At 58.3% G+C, this 21,585-nt stretch overlaps 2 protein-coding genes across 3 annotated transcripts; both read left to right on the top strand.

Moving 5' to 3' along the window:
* Positions 1–1,747: 1,747 nt before the first annotated feature.
* ASPDH (aspartate dehydrogenase domain containing) lies at positions 1,748–12,205 on the top strand. Its single transcript, XM_084501476.1, has 8 exons — positions 1,748–1,783; positions 2,890–2,955; positions 4,330–4,471; positions 5,541–5,625; positions 7,739–7,888; positions 9,635–9,867; positions 11,164–11,315; positions 12,109–12,205. Exons 2-8 carry the CDS (start codon positions 2,892–2,894, stop codon positions 12,144–12,146), a joined length of 864 nt encoding a protein of 287 aa, XP_084357602.1. The 5' UTR covers positions 1,748–1,783; positions 2,890–2,891; the 3' UTR covers positions 12,147–12,205.
* Positions 12,136–16,616, top strand: JOSD2 (Josephin domain containing 2). 2 transcript variants are annotated; one of them, XM_084501477.1, is made up of 5 exons: positions 12,136–12,257; positions 13,253–13,462; positions 13,540–13,665; positions 15,463–15,657; positions 15,735–16,616. In XM_084501477.1, the coding sequence occupies exons 1-5, from the start codon at positions 12,244–12,246 to the stop codon at positions 15,832–15,834; spliced, it is 645 nt and encodes a 214-aa protein (XP_084357603.1). In that variant the 5' UTR covers positions 12,136–12,243; the 3' UTR covers positions 15,835–16,616. The 2 variants fall into 2 exon arrangements, with proteins under 2 accessions (XP_084357603.1, XP_084357604.1); XM_084501478.1 differs by lacking the exon at positions 12,136–12,257 and adding an exon at positions 12,315–12,422.
* The last annotated feature ends 4,969 nt before the right edge of the window (positions 16,617–21,585 follow it).

Here is a 21,585-nt window from a genome sequence, read left to right as displayed (position 1 = left end):
GGTTTTTTTTTGCAGGTGCGGGGGGGCGCACGCGCCAAGGGGTGCGCACACGTGAAGGAGGATGTAGGGATGGGGGGGGGGGGAGAGGAGGGGGGGGGCTCCCCTTGTTGCCATAGCAACCAGCGGTGTGTCCCCCCCTCCAAAAAAAAAAAAATAAAAATAAATAAAAAATCCCCCCCCCCAAAAAACAAAAAAAAACAAACAAAAAAATCCCCCCCCCCAAAAAAATCCCCTTCAAAAAAAACCAAAAAACCAAACCAAAACAAAAAAAAGTCCCCCCCCAAAAAAAATCTCCCCCCCAAAAAACAAAACAAAACAAACAAAAAAAAGTACCCCCCAACCCCCCCAAAAGAAATCCCTCCCCCAAAAAAAAATCCCCCCCCAAAAACAAAACAAAACAAAACAAACAAAAAGTCCCCCCCCAAAAGAAATCCCCCCCCCAAAAAAAATCCCCCCCCAAAAACAAAAACAAAAAGTCCCCCCCCACAAAAAAATATCTCCCCCCCAAAAACAAAACAAAACAAAACAAAGTCCCCCCCCCAAAAAAAAACAGAATAAAACAAAAAAAAAATCTCCCCCCCCCAAAAAAAAAGAAAAAAAAAAAAAAGAAAAAAAAATCCACCCCCCCCAAAAAAAAAAGAAAAAAAAAAATCCCCCCCCCCCCAAAAAAACTCCCCCTCCCCACCGGTCTGCGGATGCTCGTCGCCATGGCAACGCCGGGATGGGGAGGGCACTGCGGCGGTCGCCATGGCAACGCTGCACGGGGGGGGGCGGGGGGGGAGCGCTCCCGGTTGCCGTGGCAACGGTGCTGCAGAGCGGTCGCCATGGCAACCGCGGGGGGGGGGGGGGGCGCTGCGGAGCCGTTGCCGGGGTAACGGGAGGGGTTGGGGGGGGTGTGGGGGGGGGATGCGGAGGCGTTGCTATGGCAACGGGGCCTGGTGATGGGGTTTGGGGGGGGCTCTGGGGGGGGGGCATGGGGTTTTAGGTGGCCCCCCACCCTAAAAAAAAGTCCCCTCCAGGTGGGTCCCAAGCATTTGGGCTCCCCCCCCCCAAAAAAAAAAAAATAAATGGGGAGCGGATCCAGGTGACTGCCCCCCCTCCCCAAGACCCCCCCCCTCCCAAAATAGGGGTCCAGGTGGCTGACCCCCCCCCCCCCCAAAATAGGGACCCGTGTGTCTACCCCCCCCAAAACCCCCCCAAAATGGGGACCCGTGTGTCTACCCCCCCCCAAAACCCCCCCAAAATGGGGACCCGTGTGTCTACCCCCCCCCAAAACCACCCCCAAAATAGGGGTCCAGGTGTCTGACCCCCCCCCAAAATAGGGATCCAGCCCTCTGACCCCCCCCAGCCCCCCCAAAAATAGGGAACCAAGTGTCTGTGTCCCCCCCCCAAAAAAAAAAAAAAAAAATAAGGACCTAGGGTCCACCCCCCACCCAATGCCCCCCCCCCAAATAGGGATCCATCAGTCTGACCCCCCCATGACCCCCCCCAAAATGAGGACCCGGGTGTCTGCCCCCCCCCCCCCAAAAAAAATGGGATCCATCTGCCTGCCCCCTCCCCAAGACCCCCCCCCAAAATAGGGGTCCAGGTGTCCGACCCCCCCCCAAAATAAAAACCCAGGTGCCTCCCCCCCCCAAATCCCTTTCCCCTGGGACCCCCCCCCCAAAAAAAGGGTCCCCTGTGCCCCCCCCCCCCCTCATTGGGTCTGGTTGAGCATTAACTACCCCCGGGGGGGGGGGGACAAAGGTCGAGCCGGGCCCTGGGACTGCGGGACGTGGGGCAGGTGGGGGCTGGGGGGGCAGTTATGGGGCGGGGGGGGGCAGTTAGGGGGCAGTTAGAGGTCGGGGGGGGCACTTAGGGGGGAAGTGGGGGGGCTGTTGGGGGGCAAAGGGGGCTCTTTGGGGGGGCATTAGGGGCTATTGGGGGGCAATTGTAGGGGGTAGGGGCTGGGAGGGTAAAAGGGGCAGTTATGGGGTGGGGGGGGCAGTTGTGGGGTGGAGAGGGGGTAGAAAGGGGGCAGGGGGGGCAGTTAGGGAGTGCTTGGGGGGGTTATGGGGGTTAAAGGGGTGGTTGTGGGGCTGGGGGGCAGCTGGGGGGCAATGGGGGGAGGTAAAGGGGGCAAGGGGGGCAGTTATGGGGTAATGGGGGCAGTTACGGGGTAATGGGGTGGTTGTAGGGTATTGGGGGCAGTTATGGGGTAATGGGGGCAGGCAAGGGGGTAGTTACGGGGTAATGGGGGCAATTATGGGGTAATGGGGGCAGTTATGGGGACAGTTATGGGTGTATGGGGGCAGGCAAGGGGGCAATTATGGGGTATTGGGGGCAGTTATGGGGTAATGGGGGCAGGCAAGGGGGCAGTTATGGGGTATTGGGGTAGTTATAGGGTATTGGGGACAGTTATAGGGTAATGGGGTCAGTAATGGGGTATTGGGGTGGTTATAGGGTATTGGGGGCAGTTATGGGGGTATGGGGGCAGGCAAGGGGGTAGTTGTGGGGTATTGGGGGCAGCTATGGTGTAATGGGGGCAGTTATGGGATAATGGGGGCAGTTATGGGGTATTGGGGTGGTTATAGGGTATTGGGGGCAGTTATGGGGGTATGGGGGCAGGGAAGGGGGCAATTATGGGGTATTGGGGGCAGTTACGGTGTAATGGGGGCAGTTATGGGGGCAGTTATGGGTATTGGGGTAGTTATAGGGTATTGGGGGCAGTTATGGGGTTATGGGGGCAGTTATGGGGTAATGGGGGCAGTTATGGGGCAGCCAGGACCCACAGTGCCCCCAGCCCCACCCAGCTGACCCTTGACCCCATTGCCCCCGCCCCCTGACCCTTGACCCCATCTGCCCCAACCCCCTGATCCTGCCCCCGCCCCCTGACCTTTGACCCCACAGCCATGGCGGAGGACGCGGGGCCCCCCCGGTGCCGCCGTGTGGGGATCCTGGGCTACGGACGGCTGGGTACGGGGGGGGGCAATTAGGGGCAGGGGGGGCAATTAGGGGCGGGGGGGGCAATTGGGGGTAGGGGGGGCAATTGGGGGTAGGGGGGGCAATTGGGGGTAGGGGGCAACCGGGGGGGATTTGGGCAATTAAGGGTAATTGGGGCAATTGGGGGCTATGGGGCAATTGGGGGGGATTGGGGTAATTAGGGGTAATTGGGATAATTGGGGCAATTGGGGCAATTGGGGGGGATTGGGGCAATTGGGGGGGATTGGGGCAATTGGGGGTAATTGGGGGTAATTGGGGCAATTGGGGGCAATTGGGGGCTATGGGGTAATGGGGGGCTATGGGGCAATTAGGGGTAATTGGGATAATTGGGGCAATTGGGGCAATTGGGGCAATTGGGGGGGATTGGGGCAATTGGGGGCTATGGGGCAATTGGGGGTAATTGGGATAATTGGGGTAATTGGGGTAATTGGGGTAATTTGTGGGGGTTGGGGCAATTGGGGTAATTGGGATAATTGGGGCAGTTGGGGCAATTGGGGGGGATTGGGGCAATTGGGGTAATTGGGGCAATTGGGGTAATTGGGATAATTGGGGTAATTTGTGGGGGCTGGGGCAATTGGGGTAATTGGGATAATTGGGGCAGATGGGGCAATTGGGGGGGATTGGGGTAATTGGGGGCAATTGGGGGTAATTGGGGCAATTAGGGGTAATTGGGATAATTGGGGCAATTGGGGGGGATTGGGGCAATTGGGGGGGATTGGGGCAATTGGGGTAATTGGGGCAATTGGGGCAATTGGGGGGGATTGGGGTAACTGGGGGCTATGGGGCAATTGGGGGTAATTGGGGTAATTGGGGGCAATTGGGGCTAATTGGGGCAATTAGGGGTAATTGGGATAATTGGGGCAATTGGGGCAATTGGGGGGGATTGGGGCAATTGGGGGTAATTGGGGGTAATTGGGGCAATTGGGGCAATTGGGGTCTATGGGGCAATTGGGGGGGATTGGGGCAATTGGGGGTAATTAGGGCAACTGGGGGTAATTGGGGCAATTGGGGTAATTAGGGGGTGGGGGCAGTTGGATGGGGCAATTGGGGGGCAATAGGGCAGGGTGGGGGCAACTGGGGGGCTGTGGGGGGGTAACTGGGGGCAACTGGGGGGCTGTGGGGGCAATTAAAGGGCAAGGGGGGGGCTGTGGGGCAAAAGGGGGAGGTGGGGGGCAACTGGGGGGGGCAGAGGGTACAATTGGGGGGGGCAACGGGGGGGTAATGGGGGCAATTGGGGGGGTAGCTGGGAGGTAACTGGGGGCAACTGGGAGGTGACTGGGGGTGACTGGGGGTAACTGGGGGTGACTGGGAGAACTGGGGGGGTCCCCCCCGTGTCCCCCCCCCCAGGGCAGTTCCTGGCGGGGCAGTTGCTGGCTCGGGGCCCCCCCCTGGGGCTGGCTCTGGCCTTCGTCTGGGCGCGGGACGGGGGGGCTCTGGAGGGGCTGCCCCCCCCCCTGCGCCTGCGGGACCTCAGCCTCCTGCCCCAAATGTGAGTGGGGGACACCCCAAATCCCCCCCCCCGGCACCCCAAATCCTCCCCCCGGCACCCCAAATCCTCCCCCCCCATCACCCCCAGACCCCCCCCGTCACCCCAACCCACCCCAAGACCCCCCCCCCGTCCCCTCCTGTCACCCCCGGACCCCCCCTGTCACCCCCCATGCACCCCAAGGACCCCCCCACGGTCACCCCATGGACCCCCAATGTCACCCCCCAGGACCCCAGTGTCACCCCATGAACCCCAATGTCACCCCAAGGTCCCCCAGGTCACCTTCAGGACCCCCATGTCACCCCCCCCGGACCCTCATGTCACCCCCCAGGACCCCAGTGTCACCCCCAGTGTCCCCACCACGTCCCAGTGTCCCCCAGTGCCACCTCCTGTCCCCACCATGTCCCAATGTCCCCCAGTGCCACCCCCTGTCCCCCCCACATCCCAGTGTCCCCCAGTGTCCCCCCCTGTCCCCCCCTGACCCCCGGTGCCACCCCCTGTCCCCACCACATCCCAGTGTCCCCCAGTGCCACCCCCTGCCCCCCAGTGCCACCCCATGTCCCCACCACATCCCGGTGTCCCCCAGTGCCACCCCCTGTCCCCACCACATCCCAGTGTCTCCCAGTTCCACCCCATGTCCCCCAGTGCCACCCCATGTCCCCACCACATCCCAGTGTCCCCCAGTGTCCCCCAGTACCACCCCCTGTCCCCACCACATCCCGGTGTCCCCCAGTGCCACCCCCTGTCCCCACCACATCCCAGTGTCTCCCAGTGCCACCCCGTGTCCCCACCACATCCCGGTGTCCCCTAATGCCACCCTCTGTCCCCACCACATCCCGGTGTCCCCTAATGCCACCCCCTGTCCCCACCACACCCCGGTGTCCCCCCCTGTCCCCCGGTGCCACCCCCTGCCCCCACCACATCCCAGTGTCTCCCAGTGCCACCCCGTGTCCCCACCACATCCCGGTGTCCCCCAGTGCCACCCTCTGTCCCCACCACACCCCAGTGTCCCCCAGTGCCACCCCCTGCCCCCCCCACACCCCGGTGTCCCCCGGTGTCCCCGTGTCCCCAGGGCGGTGGACCTGGTGGTGGAGGTGGCCCACCCCTGCGTGGCGCAGGAGCACGGCGAGGACATCCTGGCCCACGCCGACTTCATGGTGGGGACACCGGGGCGGGGCTTGGGGACAACGGGGACAGTGGGGGAGGGCGGGGAGGGGACACTGGGGCAGTTGGGGACAGTGGGGTTGGGGACAGAAGGGTTGGGGACAGCGGGGTTGGGGACAACGGGGAGGTTGGGGACATCGGGGATGGGGTGGTGGGGACACGGGGGGGGTTGGGGACATCGGGGAGGTGGGGACAGGGAAATGGGGACACTGGGGACAATTGGGATGGGGTGGCAGCAGGGACACTGGGGACAACGGGGAGGTTGGGGATGGTGATGGGGGGACATTGGGGTCGGGATGTTGGGGACAATGGGGACTTTGGGGACATTGGGGCTGGGCCGTTGGGGACATTGGGGCTGGGACATTGGGGATGTTGGGAATGGGATGTTGGGGACAATGGGGACACTGGGGACATCGGGGCCAGGACAATGGGGACAATGGGGACATTGGGGACATTGGGGCTGGGCCTTTGGGGCCGTTGGGGCTGGGCCGTTGGGGCCGTTGGGGACATCGTGGTTGGGACACTGGGGACTTTGGGGTCAGGCTATTGGGCACATTGGGGACATCGGGGTTGGGACATTGGGGACATTTGGGGACATTGGGGCTGGGACGTTGGGGACATTGGGGACATTGGGGTCAGGATGCTGGGGATAATGAGGACATTTGGGGACAATGGAGTTGGGACATTGGGGACATTGGGGCTGGGACGTTGGGGACATTGGGGACATTGGGGTCAGGATGCTGGGGATAATGGGGACATTTGGGGACATCGGGGTTGGGACATTGGGGACATTGGGGACATTGGGGTCAGGATATTGGGGACAACGGGGACATTGGGGCTGGGACACTGAGGACGTTGGGGACATTGGGGTCAGGATGTTGGGGATAATGGGGACATTGGGGACATTGGGGCTGGGACATTGGGGACATTGGGGATGTTGGGAACGGGATGTTGGGGACAATGGGGATGTTGGGGACATCGGAGCTAGGACACTGGGGACATTGGGGACATTGGGGCTGGGCTGTTGGGGCTGTTGGGGTTGGGACATTGGGGACATTGGGGCTGGGACGTTGGGGACACTGGGGACACTGGGGACATCGGGGCCAGGACACTGGGGACATTGGGTTGGGACATTGGGGCTGGGATGTTAGGGACATTGGGGACATTGGGGTCGGGATGTTGGGGACATTGGTGACATCGTGGTTAGGACATTGGGGACTTTGGGTCAGGCTATTGGGGACATTTGGGGACATCAGGGTTGGGATGTTGGGGACATTGGGGACATTGGGGTCAGGATGTTGGGAATAATGGGGACATTGGGGACATTGGGGCTGGGACATTGGGGACACTGGGGACATCGGGGTTGGGACATTGGGGACATTGGGGCTGGGACGTTGGGGACATTGGGGACATTGGGGTCAGGATGTTGGGGATAATGGGGACATTTGGGGACATTGGGGTTGGGACATTGGGGACATTGGGGACATTGGGGTCAGGATATTGGGGACATTGGGGACATTGGGGTTGGGACATTGGGGACATTGAGGACATTGGGGTCAGGATGTTGGGGATAATGGGGACATTTGGGGACATTGGGGTTGGGACATTGGGGACATTTGGGGACATCGGGGTTGGGACATTGGGGACATTGGGGCTGGGACGTTGGGGACATTGGGGACATTGGGGTCAGGATGTTGGGGACATTGGGGACATTGGGGCTGGGACGTTGGGGACATTGGGGACATTTGGGGACATTGGGGTTGGGACATTGGGGACATTTGGGGACATTGGGGTTGGGACATTGGGGACATTGGGGTCAGGATGTTGGGGATAATGGGGACATTTGGGGACATCGGGGTTGGGGACATTTGGGGACAGTGGGGTTGGGACACTGGGGACTTTGGGGTCAGGCTATTGGGGACATCTGGGGACATCGGGGTTGGGACATTGGGGACATTGGGGCTGGGACGTCGGGGACATTGGGGACATTGTGGCTGGGACGCCGGGGACATCGGGGTCAGGCCGTTGGGGACATCGGGGCTGCTTGGGGACATCGGGGCCGGGTCTTTGGGGCTGGAGGGGGGGTGGTGACGTTCGTGTCCCCAGCTGGGGTCCCCCACGGCGCTGGCCGACCCCCTGACGGAGCAGCGGCTGCGGGGGGCGGCGGCGCGGGGGGGTCACACCCTCTATGTCCCCCGGGGCGCCCTGTGGGGCTGCGAGGACATCCGGCGCATGGATGACAGTGGCACGCTGGCCGTGAGCCCCTGGGGACATCGGGGGGGTTGGGGACAATGGGGGGACACCGGGGGGTTGGGGACAACGGGGGGATACTGGGGGGTTGGGGACATGATGGAGTTTGGGGATGTGAGGGGCTTGGGGACACCGGGGGGACACTGGGGGGTTGGGGACACCGGGGGGATACTGGGGGGTTGGGGACAATGGGGGGACACTGGGGGGTTGGGGACAATGGGGGGATACCGGGGGGTTGGGGACAACGGGGGGATACTGGGGGGTTGGGGACATGATGGAGTTTGGGGACGTGAGGGGCTTGGGGACACCAGGGGGACACTGGGGGGACACGGGGGGATTGGGGACACCAGGGACTTGGGGACACCATGGGGACACTGTGGGGTTGGGGACACCATGGGGACACCAGGGGTTTGAGGACATCGTGGGGATTGGGGACATGAGGGACTTGGGGACACTGTGGGGATACTGGGAGGTTGGGGACACCATGGGGACACCGGGGGGTTGGGGACAACGGGGGGATACTGGGGGGTTGGGGACATGATGGAGTTTGGGGACATGAGGGGCTTGGGGACACTGGGGGGACACCGGGGGGTTGGGGACAACAGAGGGACACTGGGGGACACTGGGGACGCTGGGGGGATACCAGGGGGACACCAAGGGGTTGGGGACACCAGGGATTTGGGGACATCATGGGGACACTGGGGGGTTGGGGACATGGGGGGCTTGGGGACACTGCAGGGCTTGGGGGCATTGTTTGGGGACAGCATCTTAGTTTGGGGGCCACTTCTGGGGTTGGGGACAATGTCCAGAGTTGGGTCCCCTATTAGGGTTTGGGGACAATGCCCAAGCTTGGGGACCCCATTAGGATTTGGGGACATCAAATTTGGGTCCATATTAGGGTTTGGGGACAATGTCCAACCTTGAGGGTTGTGCCCAAGTTTGGGGACAGTGCCCAAGGCCAGGGACCCCATTAGGGTTTGGGGACACCCAAAGTTGGGTCCCTTATTAGGGTTTGGGGACAATGCCCAACTTTGGGATTGTGTCTAGGTTTGGGGACAACATCCAAAGTTGGGGACTCCATTAGGGTTTGGGGACATCCAAATTAGGGCCCATATTAGGGTTTGGGGACATCCCTGGATGGGTCCATATTAGGGTTTGGGGACAATGCCCAGCTTGGGGACCCCATTAAGGTTTGGGGACATCCAAATTTGGGTCCATATCAGGCTTTGGTGACAATACCCAAACGCGGGGACCCCATTAGGGTTTGGGGACATCCCTGGAGGGGCCCATATTAGGGTTTGGGGACGATGCCCAAGCTTGGGGACCCCATTAGGGTTTGGGGACACCCAAAGTTGGGTCCCTTATTAGGGTCTGGGGACAATGCCCAAGGTTGGGGACCCCATTAGGGTCTGGGAACATCCAAATTTGGGTCCATATTAGGGTTTGGGGACAATGCCCAGCTTGGGGACCTCATTAGAGTTTGGGGACACCCAAATTAGGGTCCATATCAGGGTTTGGTGACAATACCCAAGCTCGGGGACCCCATTAGGGTTTGGGGACACCCAAAGTTGGGTCCCTTATTAGGGTCCGGGGACAATGCCCAGCTTGGGGACCCCATTAGGATTTGGGGACATCAAATTTGGGTCCATATCAGGCTTTGGGGACCCCATTAGTGTCTGGGGCCCCCCCGCGCCGCGTCCCCTTTGATCTTCGGGGCCTACCCCGGGCTCTGACCCCGTCCCCGTCCCCCAGGCGCTGAAGGTGACGATGACGAAGGCCCCGCAGAGCTTCCGGCTGCAGGGCCGGCTGCGGGAGCGGCTGGTGGCCGCGGTGGCCGCTGGTGGCCGCCAGGTCCTCTACGAGGGTCCCCTGCGTCCCCTCTGTCCCCTGGCCCCCAACAACGTCAACACCATGGCGGCCGCCGCCGTGGCCGCCCCCAGCCTGGGCTTTGACGGCGTCCAGGCCTGCCTGGTGGCCGACCCCAGGTGGGTGACACTGGTGGGTGGCACCTGGTGGCAGCTGGTGGCAGCTGGTGGCACCTCCCGGTGGCACCTCTCCATGTCCCCAACTGGGTGTGGTGGTGGGGAGCGGGGCTGTGGGACGCTTTGGGTGGCTTTGGGGTGGGTTTGTTCCCTGTGTCCTTTGTCACCTGGTGTCACCTCGTGTCCCCCAGTGTCACCTCATATCCCCTGGTGTCACCGAATGTCCCCTGGTGTCACCTCGTGTCCTTGGTGGCATCTGGTGGCACCTCCCAGTGGCACCCACTGGCACCTCCCCGTGTCCCCAACTGGGTGTGGTGGTGGGGAGCGGGGCTGTGGGGCACTTGGGGTGGGTTTGTGTCCAGTGTCCCTTATCCCCCATGTCACCTGGTGTCCCCTCATGTCACCTAATGTCCCCTGGTGTCACCTAATGTCCCCTGGTGGCACCTCGTGTCCCTGGTGGCACCTGGTGGCACCTCCCGGTGGCACCTCCCCGTGTCCCCAACTGGGTGTGGTGGTGGGGAGCGGGGCTGTGGGGCACTTGGGGTGGGTTTGTGTCCGGTGTCCCTTGTCCCCTGTGTCCCCTGGTGTCCCCTGGTGTCACCTCGTGTCCTTGGTGGCACCTGGTGGCACCTCCCAGTGGCACCCAGTGGCACCTCTCCGTGTCCCCAGCTGGGGATGGTGGTGGGGAGCGGGGCTGTGGGACGCTTTGGGTGGGTTTGGGGTGGGTTTGTTCCCTGTGTCCTTTGTCACCTGGTGTCCCCTCATGTCCCCTAGTGACACTGGTGGCCCTGGTGGCACCTGGTGGCACCTGGTGGCACCTCCTGGTGGCACCTCTCCGTGTCCCCAACTGGGTGTGGTGGTGGGGAGCAGGGCTGTGGGGCACTTGGGGTGGGTTTGGGGTGGGTTTGTCCCCAGTGTCCTTTGTCACCTGGTGTCCCCTCATGTCCCCTGGTGTCACCTCGTGTCCCCTGTGTCACCTCCCAGTGTCAGCTGGTGGCACCTCTCCGTGTCCCCAACTGGGTGTGGTGGTGGGGAGCGGGGCTGTGGGGCACTTGGGGTGGCTTTGTGCCCGGTGTCCCTTGTCCCCTATGTCCCCTGGTGTCCCTCGTGCCACCCAATGTCCCTCGTGCCACCCCCACGTCCCTCGTGCCACCCCGTGTCCCCCCCAGTGTCCCCCATGTCCCCAACCAGCCCCCGGTGGCAGCGTTGGGGTGCGGGATGGGGGTCTCGGGGCTGTCCCCACGCGTCCCCCGCTGCCACCCCGCTGTCCCCACACCGTCCCCCGCTGCCACCCCGCAGTGTCCCCGACTGGCACGTGGTGGAGGTGGAGGTGACAAGCGTTGGGGACGAGGGCCGGGCGCTGAGTGTCACCAGCACCCGCCGCAACCCCGCTGTGCCCGGGGCCGTCACCGGCACTGCCACCCGGCACGCCTTCTGGAGCAGCCTCCTGGGTGGGTGCCACGTCCCCTGCTGTCCCCATTGTCCCCTCCTGTCCCCTCATATCCCCCAGTGTCCCCTCCTGTCCCCATTGTCCCCTCCTGTCCCCCTGTGTCCCTTCCTATCCCCTCGTAGCACCCCATGTCCCCTTCTGTCCCCCCATGTCCCCATTGTCCCCTCCTGTCCCCCCATTGTCCCCAAGTGTCCCCTCCTGTCCCCCCATGTCCCCAGTGTCCCCTCCTGTCCCCCCATGTCCCCAAGTGTCCTCTTCTGTCCCAATTGTCCCCTCCTGTCCCTTCCTATCCCCTTCTGTCCCCCCATGTCCCCTCCTGTCCCCCCCATTGTCCCCATGTCCCTTCCTATATCCCCTCATAGCACCCCATGTCCCCCATGTCCCCATTGTCCCCTCCTGTCCCCCAATTGTCCCCAGATGTCCCCCAATGTCCCCAGATGTCCTCAAATACCCCCATGTCCCCCAATGTCCCCAAATGTCCCCAAATGTCCCCCATTGTCCCCAGATGTCCCCAGTGTCCCCATGTCCCCATATTGTCCCCAAATGTCCCCAAATGTCCCCAAATGTCCCCAAATGTCCCCCCTTGTCCCCAAATGTCCCCCATTGTCCCCAGATGTCCCCAGTGTCCCCATGTCCCCATATTGTCCCCAAATGTCCCCCAATGTCCCCAGATGTCTCCAGTGTCCCCATGTCCCCATATTGTCCCCCAATGTCCCCCAATGTCCCCATATTGTCCCCAAATGTCCCCAGTGTCCCCCCGCCCCCTGTCACCCCTTGTCCCCCCCCCCCCCCAGCCTGCCGCGGACACGGCGGATGCGTGCAGCTGTGCTGAGGGGACCGAAAATGCCGGGACCGGGCACCGGGGGGGACATTAAAAGCTGTGACACCGCCTCCTAGCGCGGCCACGCCTCTCCCTGCCGCCGCGGGGCATGCCGGGAGGAAGGTCCGCAGGGTTTAGCGGGCGGGGCGCAAAGCACGCCGGGAGGAAGGTCGGCGGCGGAGTGGGAGGGGGTGTTTCCGTTGGGGGCCGCGGGGCACGCTGGGAGTTGTAGTTCCGCCCGCCCGCTGTAGGCGATGCGGCCGCCGGAGGCCCGGGAGGAGGCGCGGGGTGCGCTGGGCAGGCCCGGGGGGGTTGGGGGGGGTCTTGGGGGGGGGGTCCGAGGGGTTTGGGGAGGGTTCGAGGGGCTTGGAGAGGGCTGGGGGGGTCGGGGGGGGGCTGGGAGGCCTGTGGGGCCCTGGCCTGGGTGGCCCTGGGAAGGGGCCTGCAAGGCCCTGAGGGGAGTGGGGGGGGCAAGGGGGGGTCCTGGGGGGGCTGCAGGGGGTCCTGGGGGCGTTTTGGGGGGGTTTTGGGGGATTAGAGGGGTTTTGGGGGTGTTTTGGGGGGATTGGAGGGGTTTTGTGGGGTCAGGGTTTGGGGGGGGTTGAGGGGGGTTGGAGGTTTTTGGGGGGGTGAGGGGGTTTTGGGGGGGGTCTGAGGGGGTTTTGGGGGGGGGTCTGAGGGGGTTTTGGGGGGGGTCTGAGGGGTTTTGGGGGGGCTTTGGGTTTGTTGGGGGGGATTTGGGGGCGCACGAGGGGCTGAAGGGGGTACGGGTGGTGGTTGAGGGGGGTTGGGGGGATTTGGGGGGGCTTGAAGGTTTTTTTTTTGGGGGGGGGGGTCTTGGGGAAGCTGGTGGGGCCAGAAGGTGTCTTGGGGGGGTGGTCTGGGAGGGGTTCTGGGGACGTAAGGGGGGGGTCTGGAGGGTTTTTGGGGGCACAGGAAGGTGCCTGGAAAATTTGGGGGGCTTTAGGGGGGGTTATAGGAGTTGGGGGGGGTCTGGAAGGTTTGGGGGGTCCTGGGGGCATCCTCGGGGGGGGCTGTTTTTGGGACACCTGGGTTGGGGGCTGAGATTGGGGGCTACCAGCAAAGCCCCCCCCACCCCCTATTTTCCCCCCCTGCAGCGATTCGGGGGCCAGCTCCGCGCACCCCAAACCCCGCAACCGTCCCCCCCCCGGCACCGGGGTCATGTCGGGGCCCCCCCCGGCCGGGGGGGCCGAGCCGGGGCTGTACCACGAGCGGCAGCGCCTGGAGCTCTGCGCCGTGCACGCGCTCAACAACGTCCTGCAGCGCCCCTGCTTCACCCAGGAGGCTGCCGACGACATCTGCAAGAGGTGCTTTTTGCCCTTTTTACCCTTTTTTTGACCCATTTCCATCGAATTGTAATGATTTTTTGGTTTTCTCTCCCCAGGCTGGCGCCCGACGCCCGCCTCAACCCCCACCGCAGCGTTTTGGGGACGGGCAACTACGACGTGAACGTGATCATGGCCGCGCTGCAGAGCCTGGGGCTGGCGGCCGTCTGGTGGGACAAGCGCCGGTGAGGAGCCCCTGAAACGTTCTTTTTTCACCCCAAAACGACGCTCACAAGCCCCCGGTGTAGATTTCAAGCCCCTAACGCCAGTCATTGCACCCCGAGGAATTCTTTTAGCCCCGTATCTAGTATTTCAGACCCTGATGTGGGGTTTGAGACCCCAAATTCTGCTCGTGAACCCTTTAACCCCACAACCGAGCCCCCCACTGCAGGTTTTAAGGTTCCCCCTATAGGGTTTGAGCCCCCAACCCTGCTTTTGAGCCCTTTAACCCCATAATTTTGTCCCTTTTTATCTCCCAAATGCTGTTTTTGACCCCCCAAATGCTGGTTTTTACCCCCAAATGCTGTTTTTTAGCCCCACAATACTACCTTTGAGCCCCCTATGCTTTATCCAGCCCTTTCACCCCACTTTTCAGCCCCCAACACCATTTTTTAGCCCCCGTTCACGTGAGTTTTGAGAGTTTTAACACTGCTTTTCAGGCCCCAGCCCATTTTTTTAGTCCCTAATTCATTTTTGAGCCCCTTAAAGTGGGTTTTAAGCCTCTAACAGTTCTTTTGAGCTGCCTAACCTGCTTTTTACCCCCGCCCCAGCATGGGTTTTGAGGCAATTAACCCTGATTTTGAGCCCTCCAGCGTGGCTTTTCATCCCCCAGCACTACTTTTGAGGCCCTTAACCCTGCTACTGAGCCCTTTAACCTTTCTTTTAAGCCCTCGTCGTGGGTTTTGAGTTTCCGAACTTCACTATTGAGCCCTGCAGACCTATTTTTGAACCTTTCAATGTGGGTTTTGGGCCCTTTTTAACCCTGCTTTTGAGCCATTTAATCCTACTGCTGAGCACTCCACCTACGTTTTGAGCCCTTTAACCCTGCTATTGGGCTCTTGAGCCCTGCTTTTGAGCTCCCCACTGTGGATTTGGAGACCCTGCCTTGGTTTTGAGCCCCTTAATGTGGGTTTTGAGCCCTTTAACCTTGCTATTTAACCCCCAAAAGTGTGCTTTAGTCCTCAACACTGCTTTTGAGCCCCTGGCCCTGCTATTGAGCCCTTTAATCCCACATTTTTGCCCCCAGACGTGGCTTTTGAGTCTCCAAATGTAGGTTTTAAGCCCCATAACCTCATTTTGAAGCTTCCAACGTGGGTTTCAAGCCCTGAATACAGGTTTTGAGCCCCTTCACGCCACTTTTTCAGGCTTCAAGCTTCCTCCTAATGCCACTTTTGAGGGGCTTAACGTCATTTTTGAACCCCCAATGGCATTTTGAGCCCCCCCACTGCCATATTTGATCCCTCTAATCCCATTTTGTGAGCCCCCCACTGATGCTTTTAACCCTCAGCACAGCTTTTGAGCTCCTAATGCAGCTTCTATGCCCGTGCTGCTGCTTTTGAACCCCACAACCCCATTTTTAACCCCTTAACCCCATTTGAAGCCCCCTAACATGAGTTTCAAGTCCCCTAATGCTGCTTTGGAGCCCCGTATTACCCGTTTTTGAGCCCAACACCATGTTTGATCCCCTCACTGCTGCTCTGGAGCCCCCTCACCTCATTTTTTAGCCCCTCACTGCTTCTTTTAACCCTCCTCCCCTTTTCTTTTGGCCCCCAAACATGGCTTTTGAGCCTCTGCTGCTGCTTTTGATCCCCCAACCCCTATTTTAATCCCCCTATACCCCATTTTTAAGTCCTTTATCATGACTTTCAAGCCCCCTAGCCCCATGTTTGAGCCCCCTGGCCCACATTTGAGCCCCCTAGCTCCACGTTTGAGCCCCCCAGCCTCACGTTTGAGCCCCCTAACCCCATTTTCTCCCCCGGCAGGTCGCTGGAGCGGCTGGTGCTGGGACAGATCGTGGGCTTCATCCTCAACGTGCCCTCCCACGTCTCGCTGGGCTTCGTGGCGTTGCCGCTGCGCCGCAAGCACTGGCTGGCTGTCCGGCAGCTGGGTGGCACCTACTACAACCTGGACTCCAAGCTCCGTGCTCCCGCCCGTATTGGCGGCGAGGCTGAGCTCAGGTACGACAGGGGACGCCGAGGGGACACCGAGGGGGACACCCGGTGCCACCTCCACCTCCCTCCTCTCCCTCCGGCAGAGCTTTCCTCCGGGATTTCCTCGCCCAAGGGCTCTGCGAGGTTTTCCTCGTCGTCCCCCGGGCCGTGGAGGAGGCCGGCACCTGGCTCAGCCCCGAGTGACTCGTCGTGGGGACAAGGACGATGGGTGGCACCGGCTCCCGTTGCTTCGGGATGAAACGGCTCCGTTTTGGGACTTTCCTCAGCTTTTTACCCCTCCGGTGCAAACCTGGATGGGTTTAGGGGACTCTGTGGGGGGGCCGGGTGCCCCTTTCACCCCCCGCCCACCGTCGCGGTGCTTCAGTTTCCTGATTTCACCCTGATTTTCTGCTCCGGGTTTTGCCTCCCTGTGTCACCGGGATTCCTCTGCGGGGCGTGTGACGGGGCACAGGCAGATGTCGTGGGGCCGACGCGTTGGAAGTGGCGAGGGGGGCGCACGCTGGTCGTGCGATTCGTGCTCTGGTCACGCACTGTCGTGACATTGCACGCCGCTTGTGTTTGTCACCCACTCAGGGTGATGCCACCTTGCTGCTTATGCATTCCGGGTGCTGCTCGTACATACCGGGCACTGTTCGTGCACACCGGGCGCTGCTTGTGCGTGCCCCATGCCGGTTGTGCACCTCACGCTCCTTTGTGTGGTGCCGGTTTTGCGTCTCACCCGCCGCTTGTGCATGCCGCCCGTGTCACCCGCTGCCAACGCGTGTCACCCGCTGCTTGCACGCCTTTCCCGGCTCTGCAGGGCTGTGTCACCGCCACCACGGTTGCACCCGGAGCCGGGTTATTTCTGGTGATGGATTTCGGCCCCCAGCGTTGCCTTGTCCCCGGGTTTGGTGGCGTGGCCGTTGCTTGGTGCCCAGCGGGGGGTTAATTACCCTCCGAAAGGTGATTAAAACTGCTGGGTTACAGCTCGGGGGTTAAGCCGCAATCCTTGGCCTTCCACCATCGCCGCGCCTCGGGGGGACGCGGGCCCAGCCCGGTCCTTGGAGGCCGAACAGTGCCCGAGGCCCGGCCTCGGCTCCCCCTGGGCAAACCCGGCCCTGGCGCCCTCGGCGGCGCCACCGCTCGCTCCGCCGGGGCGGATCCAAAGCGCGCGTGCTGATTGGTCGGCTGCGGAGCGCGCCCTCCCGCTCAGCCAATCCCCGCGCGCCGTTCGCATCCTCCCCTCTCCCGCCCCAGTGGAGCCTCCTCAGGGAAGCCGCGGCGGGGCCGGGCCAATCAGCGCAGAGCGCGGGAAATTCAAAGCCTCGCCCCGGGCGCAGCCAATGGGAAGCGCTACGCCCTGCGAGCAGCCAATCAGGATCGCGGCGAGGTTATAAAGGGTGGGGGCTGCGCGGGGGGGGCGCGCAGACGGCGGCGCGGTCGCGGCGGTGCCGGGAGTTCTGCGGTCTCACGGCGACCCCAAGCGGCCGCTTATAGAATCATAGAGTCATAGCATCATAGCTTCTGCCCTTCCTCCGTCCCTGTAAGTTTTTTCTTTCTGATCTGCGCACCTTCAGCTCACTACACAAACATCTGCCCTCCTTTTATTTCTATTAATTATAATTAACTCCTTATTTAAAGCGCTCTGCTTGAGCGCTGCGCTGCGGTTAATCCCAGCGAACCTTTCCGGGGCCGCCGCGGAGCCTGCAGTACACTTGCGACCGTTATTTTGAGGAGGAAGCGCCGAAAACGTTGATTAAAGAGAAAAAAAAGTTTTCACTTCTCACATTGGCTTTTCAGAGTCGACAGGAAACAGTATCACATCGCTCCCTGGTGGTCTAGTGGTTAGGATTCGGCGCTCTCACCGCCGCGGCCCGGGTTCGATTCCCGGTCAGGGAAGAGTTCTTTTCTTAATTTAGTTTTTTATTTCTTTTTCTACCCACTTTCATTTTTTCGATCCCTCCAGTCACACCACTCCCGGTCCAAGACTCCCTCCCTGGGGGGTGAGCGGCGGATTGGGGAAAAGCTCCATTGGGGAAGGAAGGGGCTGCCTCGAGCCTGCCCCTTTCCTGGGGCGGAAGGGACGAGATTTCAAAAAGAAATGTGTTAAGAGTACGTGAAGAAGAGGTAGAAAATAATCACCACGCTCTATCGCGACATATTCGCGGTAGAGGGGAGGCACCGCTGGGATTCGAACCCAGGATCTCCTGTTTACTAGACAGGCGCTTTAACCAACTAAGCCACGGCGCCACTTGCGAGCCGCAGCCGCCCTCTCTCTCCATCTGCAGCCACTGCCGTCGGTTCTCCCTTCCCAGGGCAGCCCGGGGAAGGCGGCTCCGAGCGGGGCCGGTCCCCAGTGGCAGCTCCCGGTGCTGAGCAGCCTCATACGGCCGCAACTCCGGCGGGGAAATGCGTTCAGCACCGTACCTGAAGAAGCACTTCTCAGCCCCTTCCTCGTTAGTATAGTGGTAAGTATCCCCGCCTGTCACGCGGGAGACCGGGGTTCGATTCCCCGACGGGGAGGATGCGATATTTTTCCTATTTCTTCTTTTTTTTTCCCACCCACCGTAAGCCCCTTGAACCTGAATTAGGGATGGGGTAGAACCTCCTGCGTGTTGGCTGCGGGGAAAATGCGTCGGCAACTCCATGTGGGAGCACAGTCCCAAATTCCACGACGATTTGATGCCTTTTTTTCGCGGTGCTACCCCCACCTGAACGAGTAGTGTTTAGGTCTGCTGTAAAGACTGAGCCCTAGTTATGGCCACCTGCATTAGGACCGGCAGCGGGAGTAATGCGCAGCACACTAACGCTCTCCAGAGAACTCAGCAAAAATGACGAAAAAATAGTGCCACTGTAACGTCATAACGACACGACCCCTAGGTGCCGCACCCAGACAGCAGCCCCAGCCACGACCCTCTCACCCCTCTGCAGGAACTAACAGCACCTGGCGCCCCCCCCCAAAGGTATTTATAGAGTATATGCGGACCTGAGGGGAAACTGCGAGCGGAGCGCGGGCGCCGCCCCGCCCCTTCTCTCAGCGACCAATCGCGCCGCGGTCCCGCCCGCCAATCAGCCGGCGGTATTCAAGTTGAAAGCTTTGGGTTTGGCGCCAAAGCCAGGCGTGGCTTTGTCCCCTGCTCCTGGGTGCTGAGAGCACGCAGTGATGCTTCCCGGTGGTTTCTTTCCTTTATTTATTTTTATATTTTTTTTTTTCGTTTTCTTCTTCTGGAAATTTGATCAACCTGGGCAGCGTGCTTCCTCTGCTGCTGTTGGGGAGCAGCTTTCTCCTTCTCGTTCTGAGCTGTTGTTAAGTAGCTATAGAGCACACAGTGTGATCATGTGGGGAAGAATCATTCATTGCATGGGGTGATTCTGTGCTCTTCCTCTTTGCGATTTCTCTGCATGAAGCCCTGAGCAATCCAATTTTAAGACCGAAATCTGTGTCTAAGTCAGGTGGGGAGGGGTTCCTCAAGGTTTGCTCCGAAGTTGATGGGTCCCGTGAAAATTCCAGGGCAGCTGCCTTATAGAAATGTTTTGTTCTTGTGCAAAAAAAAAAACATGAGAGTAGGGGGAGAAAATCAGTAGATGGTAGTAAGGAGTTTAGCCTTAGCAGAAGGAATTAAAGTCATAGAATATCCCAAGTTGGAAGGGGCCCATAAAGATCACTGAGCCCAGCTTCCCATTATGCTATAAAAATGACTTCCATGGTCACATTGAATGGAAGAACATTTCTATGTAGGAAAAAAAATGTATGCAGATTTCTTAAAAAAAAAAAAAAATAATAAAAAAAATATTACGAGATGTCACCTATGATTTTCCATAAACTAGAGAGTTTTGGTTTATAAGCCTGTTGCTGTGCAGACCTATCTGGAATGGAATAAAGTTGTGGTGGTGTATGTTTTGTGTTCAAGAATCATTGAACTCTGTGCATTATTTGAAAATGTTTACTTTGGCATAGCAAGCAACAGAAGTACCCAGAGGGGACACCTTTCATTATTGTAGATTTGACACAAGTAGTCTTTTTAAAAATTATTTTTATTATTATTTTTTTAAGGCAATTTCGTAATGAATAGCTACAAACACAGCAATCCTTTCACTATTACAAGGCTGTAATCTGTAGAAGAGACAAATAGAAACCATGTCTGTTCGTTCATACTGGATCCTTCAGAAAAGTTGAAAACGGCGAGTGGTAGCACCTGAGGGTGCACTTTTTCTCCTCTTCCAGGTTACAGGTAAAAGGTATTAAAGTGAGGCACTTTTATAAAACTAAGACTGTTAACACCAGCCCCAGAGCCTGATGAACCAGTCAGTTATTCATACAGCAAGTAGCCCTCCCATATAGACTACCTAGACTTTCTGAATTCAAGTTGTATTAGGAAACACATAAAAACAAGGAGACTTCTAAAGCAACAACAACAAGAAAAAAAAACCTTTATCAAGTGTGCAGATTAATATTAAGGATTTGAATGGAAAACAACTCCCATCTCCATTAAGAGGTAGGCCCTTGTCTTCGATATTCTTGCAGTTCAGCAACTCTGAGTGATGTTCTACATGGGAAAGAAATGTATGTGTATATATATACATAAAATATATATTTTATATATATATATATATATATAAATAAATATATAATATGTAATGTACAATTTATATAACCATATACTCTATCTTTCATTCACTTCCAAAGCTTGTCTTTCATCTTGCTTCCATCCAAAATCCCCTTTCCTCAAGTTTTTCCCTCTGATCCCAAACTCTGTCCTGGCAGCCTCTCCCTTCTCTTTCCCCCATGTGTACCCAGGAAGGTATTAATCCCCATCCTGCCATAATAATTAAATATTAATCATTATTAAATATTTCTTACAAAACTTTATTATTGTTAATAATAATGTATAAGTATTACTAATAAAAATATTATAATTAATTATGATTAATAAAGTTAATAAAATTACCGTTAATAATCGTCACTATTATAATTATTAACATCAATTATTAACAACTTAATTACCATTATGATTAATAAAATGTATCAATAAAATTACCCTTAACAATTATTACTATTAAAATTATCATGCATCGTTATTAATAAATTTATCATCATTATTACAAATATTTTGTGCTATTTGGCACTAATTAACTAACGAGCAGCTTTTCATAAAATCCTCGAAAAAAAAAAAACTGTTGCAAAGTCCCTCGTAGAAGCTCTGCGATGAGCCGCAGAGCCTAATTTGAGCAGAGAAGGAAAGAAATTAGAAAGGTTTTTAAGGGTGAGAGGGAAAAATAAAGCTAGCAGAGGATGGTTTCGATCCATCGACCTCTGGGTTATGGGCCCAGCACGCTTCCGCTGCGCCACTCTGCTGGTTAGTGGGGTAGTGTATAGACTGACCTGATAAGCTGTACATAGAGGATTGCGTAACTACAACTAAGCGGTGGAGGAAACAAAAAGCAGCGCCGGAGTCACCGAAGTCTTTTACTATGCGGGTAGAAAAAAAAAATAATAAAATAAAATGAAATGAAATAATAAAATAAATTAAAATAAAATAAAATAATGAAATAAAATAAGATAAAAAATAAAATAAATGAAATAAAATGAAATAAAATAAAATAAAATAAATAATAAAAAAATAAAAATAAAATAACAATACAAAATGCAATTCCCTGCTGGTGGAGATGCCGGGGATTGAACCCGGGGCCTCATACATGCGAAGCATGCGCTCTACCGCTGAGCTACATCCCCTGCGCGCGCCCCGCGCCCGCCGCCGTCCTTGGCTCCGCCTCCTCCCGCCGCCGGCGGCCGCGGGCCCGGCGAGCCCCATGGCGCCGCGGCGGCTGCCGGGAGCTGCGGGACGAGGTGGCCGAGTGGTTAAGGCGATGGACTGCTAATCCATTGTGCTCTGCACGCGTGGGTTCGAATCCCATCCTCGTCGGCGGGCGAACCTTTTGTTTTTTTTTTTTTTC

Source organism: Aythya ferina (genome assembly GCF_964211825.1).
Source record: "Aythya ferina genome assembly, chromosome: 31".
Taxonomy (NCBI): Eukaryota; Metazoa; Chordata; class Aves; order Anseriformes; family Anatidae; genus Aythya; species Aythya ferina.
Note: the sequence above shows the minus strand (reverse complement) of the source record. Positions and strands in the feature narration are given on the sequence as shown.